The sequence below is a fragment of the Pseudorca crassidens genome, chromosome 16 (assembly GCF_039906515.1).
Source record: "Pseudorca crassidens isolate mPseCra1 chromosome 16, mPseCra1.hap1, whole genome shotgun sequence".
Taxonomy (NCBI): domain Eukaryota; kingdom Metazoa; phylum Chordata; class Mammalia; order Artiodactyla; family Delphinidae; genus Pseudorca; species Pseudorca crassidens.
The window spans coordinates 83,727,527-83,749,077 of NC_090311.1; the positions used below are offsets into that span (position 1 = coordinate 83,727,527).

At 47.0% G+C, this 21,551-nt stretch overlaps 1 protein-coding gene across 2 annotated transcripts in view; it reads right to left on the reverse strand.

The window, feature by feature from the left end:
* Positions 1 to 10,879: 10,879 nt before the first annotated feature.
* RAB4A (RAB4A, member RAS oncogene family) overlaps positions 10,880 to 21,551 on the reverse strand; it is a 96,004-nt gene continuing 85,332 nt past the window's right edge. For both annotated transcript variants that reach the window (XM_067711162.1, XM_067711164.1), the window contains one exon: positions 10,880 to 11,233. In XM_067711162.1, coding sequence (XP_067567263.1) covers positions 11,112 to 11,233 — 122 coding nt within the window. In that variant the 3' untranslated portion in view covers positions 10,880 to 11,111. The remainder of the gene's footprint in view (positions 11,234 to 21,551) is intronic.

Below are 21,551 nucleotides of genomic sequence, written 5' to 3' on the forward strand. Positions count from 1 at the left end.
ACTCACAGCCTGGCCCCCCGAGCCCCCCAGCCCCTCGCCGGGCAGAGCCAAGGTCACAGTGACCCATGGGCTTGTGCTGCTGCTACCTGCGCAGTCTCCTCCACCTGGGCCCCCAGGTTTTGGCCTCCCGAGTCCTGGAAATAGGAGATCGTCTTCGTGGGATGGCTCCAATAAGTAGCACTTCAGATCCTGGCATAAAGAAGCCCTCCTCGAGGGGATACCACATAAAAGAAAAATCACCCAGGAAAGCACTGGAGGGGGCAGGGTGGGGAAGGACCCTCCCCCGACTTTGTTCCATGGAGCAGCCCTCAGCACAGGGGAATCCCCTGAGCCATCGCTGAGGTCGTGAGGATGGTGCGCCCGGCAGAGCTGGTCAGCAGGACCCTGGCTGCCAACCCAGGATGCCGCCTCGGGGCGGCACCGGCACCCTCCATGGTGGACGCAGAACCTCCCAGGAGATGCGCCTTCCCGCGGGGCAGAGACAGGCACTTAGCCCGGTAGACCCTGCCCTGCCCCAGCCGCCAGCAGAGCACGCACTGGATCCCACGCCTGAAAAACGCAGGTGACAAACCGTGTACAAATCTGATCACGTGAGTAGATGGTGTGGTCCCCTTGGCACTCATACCTGGTGGCTGCTGAAACCCTAGAAAGAGTGTAACTAGAGCGTAATTACCCCATGCTTGCTTCTTACATTCATTTCCCTGGTCAAGTGAGAAGTCTCACCCTTAACCAATGGTTTTATCTTCCCTGAAGGCTGTCTGCCTGCCCAGCGTGGACCTACGGATGATTTCCACTTTCATTTTAACGTAGACGTAATAACAACCCTAATGTTACCACCACTTCCCATAGCAATGATGGTGCCCCTCGTGTGTGAAACGACTTGCACTTTGAAAGCATGGTTCCCCAGCGCCAGATCCCCGGAGACTCCGAGCCGCCTTCCTACCCCCTTCCTCCGAACACGCAGGGTGCCTGTCAGGTGCGGGCGTGGAGAAGTGCAGAGACAGCCAGCCGGTTAGACCCCCTGTGATGAGTGCGGTGAGGAGGGCGCAGCGGGAGGGAGGCTTCTAGAAGCCCCCCGTGCCTGGACTGAGCCCTGGAGACCGAGCAGAAGTTTTATAGGGAAACACACCAAGGCTGGAAGGTCCCTCCCATTCAGGGAATGGGAAGCAGCCAGCACTGCTGGCGCTGAAGATGGACATGGGCTGGGGAAGGGGAGGAGAGAAAGGCAGGCAGGGCCAGAGCGGGAAAACTTCCTATGTCCTGCCTAAGGTTTTGCCCCGCCCCCCCCCGCCCCCCCCCCCGCAGGATCCCCTGTAAGGCCTTACGCAGAGGAGCCTTTAGGAGTGGGTCCTGGAGGCACCAGCCGGCAGTGCGTGGCTGCCCGCCTGGAGAGGACGGCCTTGGCATGCATCAGCGCTGCGCTTGCACAGGCGGAGGGATCCTTGCAGACTTTGGTGCTTGGCTCTCCATAGGGCAGTTCCCCCACTACCCTTCGCGCCCCGGTTGGTGCCCTGAATGGATCTAGAGTTCGCCATATGTCTGCGATGGTGGCGGCAGGACTGAGGGAACCCAGCCATCAAGTTCATTTTCAAACAATTGGCGGGGAAAATACTTGGCTCAATTAGAGAAATGGTTAATATAGTCTTACTTAAAATGGAAAATTGACCTTAAAAAAAATCCAGGGCTTCCCTGGTGGCGCAGTGGTTGAGCGTCCGCCTGCCGATGCAGGGGACGCGGGTTCGTGCCCCGGTCCGGGAAGATCCCACATGCCGCGGAGCGGCTGGGCCCATGAGCCATGGCCGCTGAGCCTGCGTGTCCGGAGCCTGTGCTCCGCAACGGGAGAGGCCACAACAGTGAGAGACCCGCGTACCGCAAAAAACAAAACAAAACAAAACAAAACAAAAAACCAGTGCTCTAGTAAGTAAAGGGTTTCTCTCACTTCTGGGGGCTGCTCTAGCAAATTAATCAACCCCCAGGAGGGTATCCTTGGAACCTCCAAATTATAGGCAGCTGGTCAGAAGCACAGGTGGATTTGCAGCTGGCGTCTGAAGTGGCGGCAGTCTTGGGCTGAGTCCTCAGCCTGTGGGACCTGATGCCGTCTCCGGGTGGAGAGTGGCAGAACCGAGTTGAATTGTAGGACCCCCGGCTGCCGTCAGAGCGCTGCTTGTTGGCAGTGTAGGGAAAAGCTCCCCGCACGCTGGACTCGGGACTAGGATCATCAGACCTGAACCTGGCCTTGGAGGAGCTCTGGTTCCAGCGCTGAGACCCAGAGCATCTGGTCCAGGTTGGACTCCTGAGTCTTCCTGGGCATCACCTGGGCAGCAGGGACCCTGGAGCTGACCTCAAAGCCATCACAGGCCTGGGGCACTCGGACGTGGAACGCTGTTCACAGAGGTACTTGGGGTCCCTCGTTGCCTTGAGTCTTGCTGCAGGGCAGGTCCTCACACTTACATCCGGGAACTCAGCCTCTGAGGCTGGGGGATGCTCTTCCTCCTTCTCCAGCCTGTGTGGTGGCCGGAAGGGGAAATGGGGGGACGCAGCATGTTTGCTCAAAGGACCTGCTGACGTCTGAAGGCTCAGGTTTCTGAACTCTGAGTGGAAACCAGAGCCCTATGGGGCCCTCAGGTTACGACGCACAGACCTGGGAAAGGTATTTTCATGGACCCCTGCTGTGGGTTTGGGAGCCAAGGTCGTTAAGCTGGTGGCCATCACGATTTAACTGTAGTGGGAGCAGAGGGGCCAGGGTCGGGGGGCTCCAAGAGAAGAAAGCCATGCAGTGTGGCTGGTATCCACCGGCCCAGTGTACCCAGTTGTCTGAGCTACTGGCAGGAAAGCCATCTCAGGCACTCATTTAGAATCAACACCGTTCCTCCGGCCCCCACGAGGGAGGTGGCCCTGGAAGTCCCCACTGGATGGATACTGTTCCCTGGGGACCGCAGACCTTGCACTCACCCAGCCCGGCTCCTGCATCACCCCTCGGCAGGGCGGCCGTGCCCTCCCTGGGGGCCTACAGGGGACAGTCCCGGCCCCTCCCCACCCTGCTCCGGCTCAGGTGTGCCTCGCTTCTCGCAGGGCCGAGGGGCAGCCTAGAACCCGGTCTGCTGCCCACTGCAGTTGGGCCTTGGGGCATCCCACACTCTGGTCCACACCTGTGGGGCTGTGGTCAGCGATAAACAGGGATGCTGACCCAGGGTGGCGGTTCTCTGGGTCGGGGTCCACACTGAAAGCATCCTCCTGCTGAGCGAACAAGCCGGCCATGCAGTTGCTCAGTGGACGGTCAGTCAGCATCTTTGAGGCCTCAGACCTCCTCCACGGGTGACGTGTTTCTGTTTCAGACCACGGTCCTGGGTGCTTTACGAGCTGGGTTTGTGTAGAATACGACCGGACAAGGATTTTGGCGGTTAGGATCCATCGATTCCGCGGGCCACTCTTCAGATAAATTCCCCAGTCAAATCCACCTTTGTTTCTCCAGAGAAACCGGATCTGGATCTTCAGGCCCCATCAGTGAGAAGGTGCTGAGTCTGCCCGCCTGGCCGAGATGCCGGAGAGGACCAGTCTGAACATAGCGTCAGATCAGAAAGTGGAGAACCGGGTTCCAGCTTCTCAAAAAAAATCAAGCCGTCAGCCTCTTCGGGAGCTAAGTCTCCTTTTCAACATCTCAGTTATTACACACACTCCAAACTTAGTTCCCTAACCTCTGAGAAAACTTCCGGTCCGATGCTGACCACTGCTGTCAAACCCACCAAATCTAACTCCAGAAGGGAGTTGATCTGAACATCCTCCGTCTGTATGGGCTTGGTTCAATGCTTTTATTTCATGCAAAGCAACCGCTGAGGAAGGATAGCCATTTCCTTTGTGCCCAGGAGCCCCTGGCCCCTCCAGAGACGTTTGGAGCTATTTATAAATGTGACACATGATGATGCCTGCCTTGGCAAGCGGGTCCTACAGAACTTGAGGTTTGGGGAGGTCAGAAGAGATACCCCAGTCTGAATCTAGCCATGATGTCATTTGCCTTCTAATTCCAGGTGGCCTGCTGCCCGGGGAAGCCATCTGAGCCCTTGAGGGAAGCAGGGCCCCATGGGAAATTTTGGTCCCGGAGGACCCCCGCTGGTAGGTTGGGAGACGTCTGGACCTGTAACAGGTCCTGGGGTGGGAAGGCTCCAGCGCTCCATTTTGGGAATTTATGCCCCCAGAGAAGTTCTCACGCGTTTTAATGGAAATCAGTTTCCCTCTGCCTCACCATCCTCTGCCTTGTCCTTTTAGGCAACAGCACAACCCAGGGCAGAGCAAGATGCTTTAACCACCCAGACCCCAGACCCAGATAATCTACAGCTGGGCCTTCTGAAGATGCTCCTGGATGTAAATTGGAACCGTTTTTTTTTTTGGCGATTTTTAAGGCCTCATTGAGAATAGTAGAAATGACAAAAAGATTAGAATCAGATAAACATTTTTTTAAGGAAAATATAATAGATCCTAAGAAACTGTATGTCTGCTTGGCATTGCTTCCCAGAAAACTCCTGGGATTGATTGTTGAACATACGGTTTGTGACTGTCATGCAAAGCACACAGAGGTGGCTGGGGGTCTGCGCTAGCTCAGAAAGTGCAGGTCATGCCAGCCTGGCACCCCTTCTCCTTCAGATCGTGCTGTTCAGTTAATACCTCAGGTGGAGCACATAGAGAGTATTTTTCTTATTTCATAAAATATGAAATATAAAGTATGAAGTAGATCAATGAATAAAATACCAACCAAGATGAATATCAAGTTTGGATGTCAAATTTTAAATATGAAAAAAAGAGTGGATATATGTATAACTGATTCACTTTGCTGTACAGCTGAAACTAACACAAGATTGTAAATCAACTATATTCCAATAAATATTAAAAACAAAACAAAACAAAAATTTTAAGTACGGGAGAAACGTTTTGGCAATTCATGGGAAAAATAACTGGGGAGCTGTTAAATAAACCACAGTGTGGTGTGATTAAAAAGCACACATAAACCTGCCTGCCTGCCTGAGCAGCTATGTCCTCCTTGAGGGTGGGTTCTGTTCACATTGTCACATCTGTTCCTACACCAGTGCCAGCCACACGCTGGGGCCTCAGCCGTCTCTGGCGGTTCCTGCCTCAGCCCTCGTGGGCTGCAGGGAGAGGGACAGCCCTGACCCCAAGGTGGTTCCCAAAGGCTGGGAGGAGAAACGCTTGGTGTCCCCTGTGAGAGGCAGTGCAGCAGCTGGAGGACCGAAGGCCTGCACTGAGTTTAGGGACAAGTCGGTGCTCGCCCAGGTGACAGCAGTCGGAGGGGCTCCAGGTGGAGCCGTGCAGAGGAGCCCGTTTGCAGGTCCAGGTGGCTGACCTTGGCAGACACAGTGCTCAGCGAACACCCACGGGCTCCTCTACATTTTCCTCTGCGGTTGGTTGACCAGATGACCATGTGACCAGATCTCACGGCCACGGATGTTACGAGCTGGTGTGTCTCCTCCATTCCTCTGAAATTATGGAATATATATGTACATATATAATCTCTGTCCCCGGTTCCAGTCACAGAACTCCTAAAATCCAGGTAACTTCCCAAGTGGTAAGAACACTTGGAACATCCTTTGTTCTAATATTTGGTCTCTGACTTTGGTTCCTGACACAGATCTCTTAAATCCTGTGGAATTTCTTGGGCGATAGGCATGTCTGCTGTTCTAATGAGGCGACTTTTGGTGGGTTCCTGGGTGGCTTCCAGATGCCGGCTGGTCACGAGAAAGGTCAAGCCATTCTAATCATGCTTAGAATGTTCAGCCCTACCCCTGCATCCTCCGGGAAGGACAGAGAGCTGGAGATGGGGTTAATGATTGATCCTGCCTATATGATAAAGCCTGTATAAAGACTCCCAGAGTGTGGGGTTCTAAGAGCTTCCGGGCTGATGAACACATCTACGTGCAAGAAGGTGGTGCCCCCCGAGTCCACAAGGACAGAAACTCCTGCGCTCGGGACCCTTTTGGACCTTGCCCTATGTGTCTCTTCATCTAGCTGTTCATTCATATCTTCTACTGTCTCTCTCTTTTTTTTTTTTTTTGTGGTACGCGGGCCTCTCACTGTTGTGGCCTCTCCCGTTGCGGAGCACAGGCTCCGGACGCGCAGGCTCAGCGGCCATGGCTCACGGGCCCAGCCACTCCGCGGCACGTGGGATCTTCCCGGACCGGGGCACGAACCCGCGTCCCTTGCATCGGCAGGCGGACTCTCAACCACTGCGCCCCCAGGGAAGCCCCTATCTCCTTTATAACAGACCAGCAAATGTTTCCCTGAGTTCTGTGAGCCATTCTAGCAAATGATCAGATCCAAGGAGGGGCTCATGGGAACCTCTGATTTGCAGCCAAGTCGAACAGAAGGTGGGGGTCACCTGGGGACCAACTACAGGTTCTTGGCATCTGAAGTGGAGGCAGTCTTGTGGGACTGAGCCCTTAACCTGTGGGGTCTGATGCTAAACTTCAGGTAGACAGGGTCAGAGCTGAATTGCTGGACACGCAGCTGGTGTCACAGGTTTTCTTGATGTGTGGAAAACCTACATTACCGGTGTCGGGAGCATTGTGAGTGAGTGGTATCGTGAGAGTGAAGGTGAAACACGCAGGGAATGATTTTCTCCAAGGAAACCCTCCCTTCCCTTCTCCTTGTGTCCTGGAAGCTGTGTGTCACGATGGCCGTGTCACAAGGTGAAGGGATCTGGTATCTCTGACTCATGCTGGGAGGACAGTCCCTCTTTGTTTGAGTGAGAAATAGACTTCTATTGTTTTTAATACTGAGACTTTTAAAATTGAAGTAGAGTTGATTTACAATGTTGTGTTAATTTCTCTTGTACAGCAAAGTGAGTCAGTTATACATCTATATACATTCTTTTTCATATTCTTTTCCATTATGGTTTATCATAGAATATTGAATATAATTCCCTGTGCTATACAGTAGGACCTTGCTGTTTATCCATCCTGTATATAAGAGTTTGCATCTGCTAATCCCAAACTCCCAATCCATCCCTCCCTCACCCGCCTCCCCCTTGGCAACCACAAGTCTGTTCTCTATGTCTGTGAGGCTGTTTCTGTTTTGTAAATAAGTTCATACGTATCATTTTTTTAGATTCCACATGTACGTGATATCATATGGTATTTGTCTCTCTCTGTCTGACTTACTTCACCTAGTATGATAATCTCTAGGTCCATCCATGTTGCTGCAAGTGGCATTATTTCATTCTTCTGTATGGCTGAGTTGTAAATACTGAGATGTTTGAATTTGTCTACTATAGAAGCTGGTGGCTCCTTGTTCTGTCTAATACACTGACCAAGTAGGAAGTGTTTCCAGATGTGATGAAAGGCAGCCTGCTCAGATTTCCCTACTTTTCTAGAGAGTGAGGATTGTCACCTTGGTTTCGTCTATCTGCTTTACTTGTTCAAGCTCCCTTGGTCAGATTGTCTTTAATAAAAGGCTTCTGCTGTTTTTTCAAAAGGCATAAAATAAATGAAATTTTCTAGCATTTATGGAGGGCTTGTGAAGCCCCCAGTGTGCATCTTGCTTCGTCCTCCCAGCAGCCCTACGACACAGGTGCTGTTACCAGCCCCATTTTTCAGGTTCAGAAGCTGAGGTGACAGAGGCAGGTGGCTCCCCTGGGCACAGTGGGGGTAGGTGGGGAGCTAGGTTCTCAGCCCTAGTCCAACTGACTGCAGAGCCCTCTCTCCTAACGGCTAAGTGACTCCGCTGATCTCATTTATCCTCCACCAATGCTTGAGTCCCCAACAAGTGTCTTCCGTAGTCTATCTGGTAGAGCCCTCAAACACATTTCTGGTCCATTTTAATTTGCCAGAAAGTTCTTTATCCTGAGGTGAAATCTGAGTCCCAGACCTCCAATAGATGAATCATGAAGCATTCATGTGTCATCGTTCTCCTCTACACTGTATTCTGTATGCACCTTTCTATTTTAAGAAGACAGAGAGTCTGCACAGGAAAAGGGAAGAGCTAAAGGAGAGTTTCCAACCAGCCATCCATTGCAGAGAGAGGCATCACACGACAGAACTGATGAGTATTACGTAGTGCATTTCAAAGTCATGGTGAGGGATGAAGGGTGATGTTCACCATTGGTCTCAGGATCTTGTGCCGTGCTTTATTGCTATTTGAACATCCTGTACATAGAAATTATTTTTCAAAACATCTTTATCATGAACCATAGATAGTATTCTTCGGAATCATCTTTGGGGTTTATAGCAGGTGGCTCTCGCAGAATGTAATATATTTTCTTCCACGTGAATGAGTCAAATGAAGGAGTGGATTCTGCAGCTCTGTCGGTAAAGGTATGATCTTGGGACACTCACTTCCCTTCGCTAGGGCCGTGTAAATGTGCCCTCAGCTTTCAGGACTAATGGGCTGTGGTGTAAGGAATATCTAGGCAGCCTCTGAATTTCAGAGGACCCATGAGGGAATATTTTTTATATTTAATCCCACCTCCACCGCTCCCAAACCCCACCAACAGGGATTCTAATTTAACTTTGCAGCCTTGATCAGAAGGCTCAGATACTTTTCCTCTACTATCTACGCTTTTTAATCAAGATTTCTTGATGACCTGTGTCCGTGTGTTTAATCTCTAGTAGTGAGAAGTTAGGGAGCACAGTTCACAAGACCACCTTCCCTTTGGACACTTGAGTTTGGTAACTCTCTAGAAGGAGTCACAGAACTCATTGAAAGCTGGTATACTCATGGTTACAGTTTATAACAGCAAAAGGGTGTAGATTAAAATCACATAAGAGGAGAAGCGCATGGGCAGCATCCAGGAGGGAGGGCTCCTGACTCGGGCCTTCCAGTCTCCTCGCCCCATGGAGCCATGAACAGTGCTAACTCCTCCCAGCAATTATGTGTGACAGTACGCGGGGAGTATTGCCAACCAGGGAAGTTCACCCAGGCCTTGGTGTCCAGAGCCTTTATTGGAGCTCCAGGGTCAACTGTCCGCGTGGCTGGCCTCAGTCTCTAAACCTTCTGGAGGTTGAGCTGATACTGCATGACCCAAAAGCCCCCCACCATCAACACATTGCTAGACACTCCGGTGCAGTCCAAAACCCCAGGTCAACAAATGCCCCACTCATTGGTAGGGCATTCCAAAGGCTTAGAAATTACCCCAGGGGGTGAGGGCAAAGGTCAGCCCTCCTATTGGTCCATGTTAAAATTCTTACTACATATGCAGAAATGTTTTCTTTTAGATAAGCTTGCAAACACCAGTCTTTTTTTTTTTTTTAAATCTTGTTTTCTGTTTGAGACAAAACAGTCAACGGCTTCATCCACAGTAAATGCACTTTGAACGCCTGCTCTTGTGCTTGGAGAATCCTCTGTTAACTGCTGACATATTTTACCTTGCCGTACCTCAGCCGTGTCTTCTCCATCAGCAGGTCACGGCATGTGACATGTTACATGCGCCAGCAGCACAAATGGATGGAGCTGTGGAAGGGTTACCACCCCCTGACCACAGAGTGCTCAAGGCTCAACCTGGCTTCTGACCAGTACTGTTATTTTGGTCGCAGTTGCCAGTTCCCAGGGTTCTGAAAAGAAGGCATGATGAGATGCAGAACAATGTCAGCAGCCTCAAAATCTGCAGTTGATTTGTCACGGTCACTCGATTCCCTTTCACATACCCGTTTTCTCCTTCTCTCCAGGCTCAGAAAATGGGCAACACTCTGGCTCCACAAGGCTAAGACCTCTGCCTGTGCGTGAGGTCTCATTTATCCCACTTTTAGTCCCTTTCTCTCCTCGATTTTTCCCCTTCTCCAAATATGAACAGGTTACTCCTGTCTCTGAGAAACATTTTTATTTGACCTAATTATATCCCAATTTGCTGTTAGAGTTATTTATTTGTTTGTTTATTAGATTAAACACAAGCCAAAGACTTATTTAACTCATGATTGAAGGAGCCAGTGAACTGAGAGAGCTGTTTCAAGGGACTATGGGAGATACAGAAGTATTTATAGGCACAGAAAGAATGCTGGAAGAAGATTACAAAATTCCATACAAATTGGTTAATGTTCTATAGCGGAATAATAACTTTTGGAGTCTTCTGTAAGGTATAAATCATTTGCATCTCTACAGGACAAAATTCTTTGGATAACAATAATTTGTGAGTGATATTAGCAAAATTATTTTGTACCTATTTCTTTCTTTTTTTTTTTTTTTTTTGCTGTACACAGGCCTCTCACTGCTGTGGCCTCTCCCGTTGCGGAGCACAGGCTCCAGACGCGTAGGCTCAGCGGCCATGGCTCACGGGACCAGCCACTCCGCAGCATGTGGGATCCTCCCGGACCGTGGCACAAACCCGTATCCCCTGCATTGGCAGGCGGACTCTCAACCACTGTGCCACCAGGGAAGCCCTGTACCTATTTCTGTTAAGCCACATACAAAATATCTTTTCTGATCACAATGGAATAAAACTAGAAGTCAATAACAAAATGAAAACTGGAAAATTCACAAATATATGGAAATTAAACAATACTCTCAAACAACCAATGGGTCAAGGAAAAAGTTACAAGTGAAATTAGAAAATATCTTGCAAGAAATGAAAATGGAAACAAAACATAATTATGGGAGGCCAAAACTTATGGGAGGCAGCAAACACAATGCTAAGAGGGAAATCTCTAGCCATTAACACATTTAAAAAGGAAGATCTCAATTCAACAACCTAACTTTACAGTTGAGAAAAAGAAGAAAGAACTAAACCCAAAGCTAACAAAAGGAAGGAAGTAATAAACACTAGAGTGGAGATAAGATAGAGAATAGAAAACAATAGAAAAATCCGTGAAACCAAAAGTTGGTTCTTGAAAAAGATGAACAAAATTGACAAATCTTTTTTTCTATATAAATTTATTTATTTATTTATATTTATTTTTGGCTGTGTTGGGTCTTCATTGCTGTGCACGAGCTTTCTTTTAGTTGCAGTGAGCCGGGGCTACTCTTTGTCGCAGTGTGCGAGCTTCTCATTGTCGCGGCTTTTCTTGTTGTGGAGCACGGGCTCTAGGCACACGGGCTTCCATAGTTGTGGCATGTGGGCTCAGTAGTTGTGGCTTGCGGGCTCTAGAGCTCAGGCTCATTAGTTGTGGCGCATGGGCTTAGTTGCTCCGCGGCATGTGGAGTCTTCCCAGGCCCGGTCTCGAACCCATGTCCCTTGCGCTGGCAGGCAGATTCTTAACAACTGCGCCACCAGGGAAGCCCAAAGTTGACAAATCTTTAGCTAAATCGATTAGGAAGAAAAGAGGAGAGAAGAAAAGTCAAGTTACAAAAGTCAGAAATGAAAGTGGGGCCGTTACTACTTATTTTATAGGAATAAAAAGGATTATAAGAGAGTAGTAGGAACAATTGTATGTCAACAAATTGAATAGCCTAGGTGAAATTTACAAATTCCTAGAAACACACAACCTACTGAGACTGAATCATGATGAAATAGGACATACAAATAGACCTCTAACTAGTAAGGAGACTGTATCAGTAATCAAAAATCTTCCAACACAGAAAAGTCCTGGGTCAGATTGCTTCTCTTGTGAATTCTACCAAACATTTAAAGAGGGGTTAACACCAATCCTTCTCAAGCTGTGCTGAAATATTGAAGAGGAGGGAACACTTCCTAACTTGTTCTATGAAACCAGAATTTCTCTGATACCAAAGCCAGACAAAGACATTACAAGAAAAGAAAACTACACACCTTTACTTTTGAATATTATGTAAAAATCCCTAACAAAATACTAGCAAACCAAAATTAGCAGCATGTTAAAAGGATTATACACTGTGACCAAGTGGGATTGTGGGATTTATTCTCAGAATGCAAGGATGGCTCAACACATGAAAATCAATTAATGTAATACGTATTAACAGAACGAAGGAAACAAATTGTGTGATCATCTTAATTGATTCAGAAAAAGATTTTTGACAAAATTCAACACCCTTTTATGATAAAAAGACTCAATAAACTAGTAATGGAAAGAAACTTCCTCAACATAATAAAGGCCATATATGAAAACCTACAGCTAACATCATATTCAATGGTGAAAGACTGAAAACTTTTCCACTAAGGTCAGGAACAAGAAAAGGATGCCTATTTTTTGTCATTTCTTTTCAGAATAGTGTTGGAAGTTCTAGCCAGAACAATTAAGCAAAATCAATCAATCAATAAATGACATTTAAATTAGAAAGGAAGAAGTAAAATTATCTCTGTTCACAGACGCCATGATCATATATGTAGAAAACCCTAAAGATTACACACAAAAACCTGTCAGAACTAATAAATGAATTCAGCAAAATTGCAGGACATAAAATCAACATACAAAAATCCGCAGCATTTCTATACAATAATAATGACAATCCAGAAAGGAAATTAAGAAAACAATTCTATTTACAATAGCATCAGAAATAATAAAATTCTTAGGAATAAACTTAATCAAGGTGGCAAAGGACTTGTACACTGAAAATTATAAAACATTGCTTAAAGAAATTAAAGAATACACAAATGAATGGGAAGACATCCTTTGTTCACAGATTGAAAAGACTTAATATTGTAAAGATGCCAATACTACCCAAAGTGATTCACAGATTCAATGCAATCCTTATCAAAATCCCAATGATATTTTTCCAGAAATAGAAAAACTCATCTTAAAATTCAAGGAAGCCTGAACAGCCAAAGCAATCTGACAGAGAAAAACAAAGTTGGAGGACTCACAGTTCTGGATTTCAAAACTTATTGCAAAGCTACAGTAATTTTAATAAGTGTGATACTGGCATAAAGGCATATATATCAGTGGAATAGAAGAGACAGGCCCCAAATAAACCCTTTCACGTAAATAAACCTTGGCACAAGGGTCCCAAGACCATTCAATAAGGAAAAGACAGATTTCTCAACAAATGGTGCTGAGAAAACTGGATGCCCTCATGCAAAAGAATGAAGTTGTACCCTTACCTTACACCATACACAAAAAATCAACTCAAAATATATCAGAGTTAACTGTAAGAGCTAAAACTATAAAACTCCTAGAAGAAAACGGAAAAGCTTCATAACATTGGCTTTGGCAACAATGTCCTGGCTATGCCACTGAAAGCACAAGCAACAGAAGAAAACATACATAAATTGGACTTCATCAAAATTTAAAATTTTGTGCATCAAAGTACACTATTAACAGAGGGAAAAGACAACCTGCGGATTGGGAGAAAATATTTGCAAACCATATATCTGATAAGGGGTTAATATCCAGAATATATAAAGAATTCCTGCAACTTAACAACGATTAAAACAACCCGATTTAAAAACAGGCAAAATACTTAAATAGACATATCTCCAAATAAGGTATACAAAGGCCAATACGCACATGAAACAACGCTCTGCAGTCTACACTAATGACTGCTAGGGAAATACAAATCAAAACCACTATGCGATGCCACTTCACACCCGTTCGGAGTATCGGCAAGGATGTGGAGAAATTGGAATCCTTGTGCATCGCTGGTGGGATTGTAAAATGGTGAAGCTGTTGTATAAAACACAGAATCACTATCTGACCCAGCAATTCCACTTCTGGGTATACACTCAAAAGAATTGAAAGCAGAGACTTGGACAGATATTTGTACACCCATGTTCGCAGCAGCATTAGTCATAATAGGCAACGGGTGATAATAACACAAGTGTCTATTGACGGATGAATGGATGAACAAAATGTGGTCTACAAAACGTGGAATGTTATTAAGCTTTAAAAAGGAAGGAAATTCTAATACATGCTACAAAACTGATGAACTTTCAAGACATGATGCTAATTGATATGTCAGTCACAGAAGGATAAATACCCTGTGGTTCCACTTATGTGGGGTGGAATTTGACTTAGAATAGTCAAAAGTCATAGAGATAGAAAGCAGAACGGTGGCTGCCAGGGGCTGGGGGAGGAGGGAAAGAGGAGTTAGTGTTTGATGTGTATGGAGTTTGAGAAGATGAAAAAGTTCTGGAGATGAGATTCACAGCAATGTGAACGCACTTAATGTCACTACAATTAAAATGGTAAATTTTGGGTTACATATACTTTACCACAATAAACAATTATTTACATTTTTACAAGTTAACACCAATCCTTACACAAGTTAAAAAATTTTAATCAATAACTAAGCGAGGTACATACCACTAGCGCAGGGTTTCCCAACCTTGGCACTACTGATGTTTTGGGCCAGAATATTAACTGTTGTGGGCATTGTCCTGTGCACTGTAGGGTGTTCAGCAGCATCTCTGCCCTCCTCCCACTAAATGCCACTAGCACCCTTCTCCCCTTGTGACAACCAAAAATGTCTTCAGACATTGCCAGATGCCACATCTCTATTGGTTGGGAACCACTAATAAGGGTTCTGGAAATTCTGACTTAATCTCTGATATTGAATGTTGTCTAAGCAGCATCAGCTTGGAAGTCTATAGCCATAAACTTATTCCTTGAGCTATCGATCGTTAGAAGTTTCTGGTGGAGTCCTTTGCACCAACATCCTTTAGACCATCATTCTCTGCTGTAATCCAACTTCCAGAGTCTGTAGTTTAGAGCAGAGCAAGTCCATACCTCAGAGGACTGATCTCGTTTATGGTGTGCATGAAATATTGACGTGACTGACTTGAGTTCATAAACAGACAGGTGAGACTATTAAGCACCCCACCCTCACAAAGACTATTATTAACCCCAAGTCTTTACTGTATTTCGTGTGGCTGAGAAAGATTCTCATCATCTTCCTATATGCTTAGACCATAAAGCCAGATTCCTAATCATCGCTGCCAGTGGGGAATAAATTATTGGCCACGTGCAAATCAGAACCAGAAACAAACTAGTCTAAGGACCAGAAATAGAACCAAAAATCATGGGACAGGGGTGGAGTGAAGAGAAACAGAGAGTCAAAGAGGTGAATTCTATTACCACTCGGGATTCACTCCAGGCACCAAGAAAATATGTTCCTGGCCTTACCTGGCCTAGGAGGTGCACCTTTTTGGGCAATGACGTTCTGAAAGTTGGATCCACTTGGACTTCACAATGGGATCTCCAAAACTGTCAAAGTCCCAGATGCGTACGTTGAAGCTCCAGCCCCAATGTGACTGGGTTTAGAGTTACGGCCTGTGAGGAAGTGATAAGGGTGCCCTAATCTGTCAGGGCTGGTGTCCTTATAAGAAGAGGAAGAGACACCAGAGCTCTCTCTCCACCACGTAAGGACACAGCAAGAAGGCGGCCATCTACAAGCCAGGAAGAGAGCTCTCAGCAGAATCTCATCACGCCAGACCTTGATCTTGAACTTATAAGCTCCAGAACTGTGAGAAGTAAGTTTCCATTGCTTAAGCACTCCATCTATGGTATTTCGTCATGGCAGCCTGAGCAGACTCATACAGTGTAATCCCCCCAAAGTTGTCAGCATGACTTACAAATACAGGAAGAACATGTGTCCAAGATACATTTAGCCCTTCAATGGGGGCCCAGCATGATGGGCCTGGATTCATCCCCAAGGCCTGGGGTCATCCTGCTGTGCTGCTTTCTAATTAAAAGACCTACCATCTATCGATTGCTTATTAAATGCAGACACAGTTCTAACTACTTCATAAACTGTAATTTTATCTAATCCACACAAGAAGTTGCTGTTAAGCTTATTTTATACCTAAGACCACTGATGCACAAAGAAGTTAAATTACTTGACCAGGGTCATGGAGTTAGTGGTAGAGCCAAGATTCAAACTCGTGCAACCTGGCCCCAGTGTCCTGTATACTTACCCCCACACCTCGGTGTCTGCACCCTCTCTTCTCTCTGTCTCAGAGTGCCTGGCTGATTATTCCTCTGTTGAATTCCTTTTGTCTTAATCAATCCCTTCTAGCAACGTGAGTGTTAACTCTGGAGCCAGCCATACCTGAGTTCCAGTTCTAGCTCTGTTACTTACTAGCTGTGTAATCTTGGTCAAGTTATTTATTAGGTCTAGTCCTCAGTTTCCTCAGCTGTGAAATGGGTGTGATAGTAGATTCTATTTCAAAGAGTTGCTGTGAGAATTAACTGAGACAATGTAAGGAAAATGTCTGATATATAGTGGGCATTTGATGCCAGTTCTATTAGAAAGCTAATCATATATTGTTTTTCTCTTGAATACAGGATAGGGGCTCTTGTTCTGGGGTCCATAAGCCAGCACGGGGAGAGGCTGACAGGCAGGCAAGTGTCTTGTGTGTACCTTTATTTTTTTCTGGGGAGAAAGCCTACAGCTTTTATTATATTCCCAAGAGAGTATGGACCTCCCCGAAAGTTGGGAACCACTGAACTTTGAGTCTGGAGGCTGAGACCGGAGTCCTTCACGTGTCCTGCCCTCAGCACAGCTGGGCCACAGCAGGACCTGGGTCTTTCAGGTCTCCTCCCCTGAGCGCAGCGCTGGGTACACAGAAAGCGTTCAGCAACGAGCCTGGAATTGAATTCCACTGGAATTTAGCAGCTATGTCATGGCCTGGGACAGTGAGGTCCCTGATGTTACCAGCCTGTCCTCATTCCATTCAAAGATGCCCACGGTTAAAAGATTTCCAGATCACATCTCTGGTCCCATAACAATATTTCAAAGCTGGATATCCCAAATGCTGCATTGGTAAAGGATACTGATTACATCAGTCAAGCTGCACTATGACGTTTACTGCTAGCTGGCTACTACACGGATGGAGGGGATGACTGTGTGTATGGCAAGTCTCTGTTATCCCTCTCGGCCCTGGCTTCACTGGAGTACCTTAAAATAATAGCAGCTATCATGTAAAGAGTAGAGACAAACTATTCATTTTAATTTTTACCCTTCTACTTGGGGTTTGCTATACCCATCCCCAATTCAAAAAGGATTCATACATACATATATACACACACACACACATATATATATTTATCTTTTGAAGTATAGTTGATTTACAATGTTGTGTTAGTTTCAGGTGTACAGCTAAGTGATTCATTTATGCATACATATATATGTATCTATGTGTCTATATATGTAGGCATAATGAATAGATATACATATATACATATACAGTATTCACGTATATTTAGATATTGATTTCCAATTAAGATATTAAATATATCTTATGTATCTTATATATCTATATGAGATCTGTGTAGTTTTATAGTACACATTTCCTGCAAGTCTCATTGAATTAAAAAGTTCACATTTTACATGAATTCTGGAAAATAAATAACAATTTTCAAACATTTAAAAAAGCATTTAAGTCAGCTTCCAAAATATACATGATACAAAAGGATCAAATCCATAAGAGAGGAAATCAGAGGAAAAGAAAAGAATATAAAATAGAATAAAACTGTGGTATGTTAATGTACAAAATTGGGACACAAATTTGGCTCTATACTTTATAGCAGCTGAAGCAAAGAAACAAACAAACAAACAAAAAAACCCCCAGGATTTCCAGTGTCCAAAATGTAAAAAACTAGTCAGCTTGTCAATAAAAGCCCGAGACGAATTTGTGCTGTGAGTTGTCACAGGGGAAGCGTGGACCAGGTCACCTCCCTTCATGGATCTAACAGTTCCGTCTGCCTGTTTCTGGTCCAGTGCCTCAGGGAAGCTGATGCCCTGACACTAAGTGCAATTCAGAAAAAGCAATTCTGTGAGGCGCCAGAGCAGTACTCTTGAAGTACACTGTTTTCTAGTAAATTGGCTAGAAGGCAAGGGAAAAAAAAAAAGGCTTTGGAATCCTAGAGCAATGGAGAGAGTGCGTATTCATTAGCAAGCCTCCATGAAGGATATTTTCTTTCTCCCCAGCCTGGCGCTGTTCTCTAGGGGGGAAACCTGAAGCGTAGGGAGTCTGTGCTGCTCGACTAAGAATGTCATCCTCTCATGAATATTCTGAAGCCTCAGAAGATGATAGGTATCCTGATGTGCATGGTGCCGGGCTGATGGAGTATGGGCAGTTTGGTTGAGAATGCCTTCAGAAATGCACACAACTAGGCAGCCCAGGGCTCAGCACTCCACCGCACAGAGCAAGACAGCCGGAATTCGAGTCTGGGCATGCCCTCAAGGCAGGCGTGCCGGATGCTGCCGGAGGACACACACGTAGAATTCCGTTCTGACGAATTGCCATGGTAATCACACTGCTTTCTGGATTTGATGGCCTATTATGGAGTAGTCAGGGAATTGGGGATATCTTGGCTTCTCTGTTAGACGAGACCGAGAGCGGGAACAGCAGGCAAGGGGAGTTTTCTGGAGGGAGACAGAGGCACTGCTGGAAGTGGAGGGGGGAGGGAGGGGGAGGGTGGGGGAGAGCTGGGTGGCCGTGCAGGAGAGGCCCTAGAAGATAAGAAGCGGCAGCAGGTGAGGAAGGGCAGAGGACAAGTGTTGCTATGGTCTGAATGTCCATGTCTCCCTAAAATTCATATGTGAAGCCTACTCCCCAAGGTGATGGTATTAAGAGGTGGGGCCTTTGGGGAGCCCTCATGAATGGGATTCCTGCTCTAAGAGAAAAAGCCCCAGAGAGCTCCCTGGCCCCTTTGCCTACCATGTGAGGGCCCAGTCTGTGAGAGAGAGAAAGCGGATTCTCCCCAGAACTCGACCACGCTGGCAGGCACCTTGATGTCAGCGCTGTCAGAAATAAATGTCTGTCGATGATAAGCTGCCCAACTTGTGGTACTGTGTTATAGTGGCCCGATCGGACAGAGACGGGGTCTTCACCTGAGAGCCCGTCCCAGGGCTGAGTAGCTTCTCAGGGAAGAGCTCAGCTGGTGGTCCAGGTCAGGGTCTGTGGTCAGTGGGCGCCAGCACAGAGCCTCTCTTTGCCTCTTCTCAGGAAGTGAAGGACTCCAGGGCTTCCCTGGTGGCGCAGTGGTTGAGAGTCCGCCTGCCGATGCAGGGGACACGGGTTTGTGCCCCGGTCCGGGAGGATCCCACATGCCGCGGAGCGGCTGGGCCCATGAGCCATGGCCACCGAGCCTGCGCGTCCAGAGCCTATGCTCCGCAACGGGAGAGGCCGCAGCAGTGAGAGGCCCGCGTAGAAGGAAGGAGTCAGGACAGACCAGTGTATCGAACGAAGTGCTCGATTGCTCTCAGAGAAATCAACTCTGCTCATTTCAGCAGTAAAGACACATATTTAAAAGTCACTTGGGTGGCTTCCAGAATGTCTGGAAGAGGTCTGGGGCTCTGAGAGGAAGAGCATCAATGGAGACCAATGGGGCTTGCATTGCTGACACCATTGGCTCTGGACACTGGCATTTCTGCAAGCACTGGGGTCACTGCTGCTCCAGGAACTCAGTTCTGAAACTGGCATTTCAGCCAAAGAGAGACCCTCCTGGTCCTTGCTTCTCTGCACCAGCAGACCCTGATTCTAAGCCTGGGGGCAGGAGTATCTGATTAGCAGAGTTTAGGTCTCAGGACTACTCTAGCTGCAAGGGAGGCTGGTGGAAATATAGCATCTGTAGCTTCCACGCCGGGAGATAGGTTTATAAAAAGGGTAGAGGGGATAGGGGACTCCTGAGTCTTGTCTGTGTTTGGAGAGAGAAGGAGAGGGAAAAGGCGAGGGAGGGGGAGGGAGGGAGGGAGACAGAGACAGAGACAGAGACAGAGAGAGGCGAAGTCCAGAGACGAATGGGAAGACCGAGGCTGATGGAGGGAACACCGGCTGGGAGGGGTCAGGAGAGGCAGGAGGCGAGCATATGACATGGAAAGAACAACTTGGGAGGAAGGAAGTGTGAAGTCAGGGAAGCTCTTGGAAGATCGCCTCCCTTGGCTCAGAAGGATATGGATTGACACAGGATGGGATGGCACCCTGAGGGGAGGGAGTGACAGTGCCAGGGGCGGCAGGTGGCAGGGCTCTGGAAGTAGGGAGTGCAGGAAGTTCAGCCCAGCAGCCCAGAAGGAGGACAGCCTGCGGCGTTCGCCACTTTGTGAGGCTGCCATCCCAGTGCAGCCAGACTTAGTCAGTAGCAGGCTTCTTATATGGAATCTGTATGTCTAGGTAGCAAATCTCTATTATCTTTCTATGATCTTTCAGGAGTCCGCCATTGACCTTCCTTTCTATTGGCTTCGACTCTCCCTCATGGAGGGGCCCGCCCAGGGTTGCCTCTCACTGAAGGCTCCTTCTACCAAAGTCCTCTCCTCTCCATGCGGGGACACTGCTGCCCGGCCTCTGAGGTCCCTTTGGTGCCTGCCCATTTTCTACTCTCTCTGTTTCTTCTGTGAGCTCCTTAGGCCAGTCCTAAAGTTTCCCTCTTGCTTCAGAAACCAGTTGCAAGTCCACAACATTGGCCACAGTTGTGTCTTGTAATCTCTGCTCGTTGGTCCTGATTCTACCTGCAGAACAAATCGATACCGTCATCCACACGGGCAGTCCTTCAGTGCCGTATGAACAGAGGATTCTCTGGAGGAAAGGTTTACCTCCCCTGATATAGAAATACAACTTTGTAGTTACTGCTTATGATTGTGTTCAGTTTCTTAACAGCCATACTTTACTTATGGTCAAATAGATCCCAGAAGACTTCCCTTCACAAATGCTGTCAGTCGAGATCTTTCTCATCCTGTTATTCTTCCAAACACACAGACGAATATATAGATGGGCATATGTTGTTTTGTCTGCCTACCGCTCCTTCCTCTGGGAAGCCACTTCTTCCTTGTTCCCTGTGGTTCTCCTGTCAAGTTCAGCCTCCCGCCCTATTCCCATTTACAGGGATGGGCACATGACCCGTGCCTGGCCAATCACATCACCTCCTACCCCCGCCAACAGCTAAGCATGTGACTGAAGAATCTGTCTCTATAATTGGAACACCAAGAAGTTCTCTTTTGCTGGTGGTCCTCAGTGAAGACAACATAAGCTTGGGGTACAAGTGGCATTTTCTCCAGCTGTGTGCAGGAAGTCCATTGCAGTGGGAGAAGAGGCCAGCCCTCCTCCCACCCTCACCCCCCAGGAAAGCAGAGGTCAAAAAACCAAGAAAAAGAAGTAGAGTCCCAGTGACATCGATGGATCCCCGGGTCTAGGTCTGCTGGAGCCAATAAATATTCTTTCTGTTTAAGCTAGTTGAATCGGGTTTTTGTCACTTCCAAGTGGATGAGCCCTGACTAATAATAACACTTTACAAAATTAGAATGAATGTAGTACACTTAACTGTGCAAAATAGGGAAAAGTAAAACAAAACAAAACAAAAATCATTCCTAACCCTATTTTTCAGTTATACAAAAAATGGTATCATACCTTATATACTTTGTGCGTGTGTGGTTGTGATTTTAAGATATAGCTGCACATTCCTCCATTCAGTGTGCATGCCTCTTTGCAATGTAAGTTTGCTGCTGCTACTCCCGTGGAGGGGTGGAATTTCTCTCTCCCTGGATCTGGGCTAGCCTTGTGACTTATCTGAGCATTAGAATGCAGCAGAAGAGATGTATATGACCTTCAGAGGCCTTCCAACTTCTGCTATTAACCTCTTGGAAGAAAGGGCCAGGTGAAGAAGCCAGGCTAACCTCTTGGAGGATGAGACCGCAAGGAGGAGATCAAGACAGCCCAGCCCACAGCCAGCCTCCGTGCCAGGTGTGTGAGTGAGGCCATCTTGAACCTT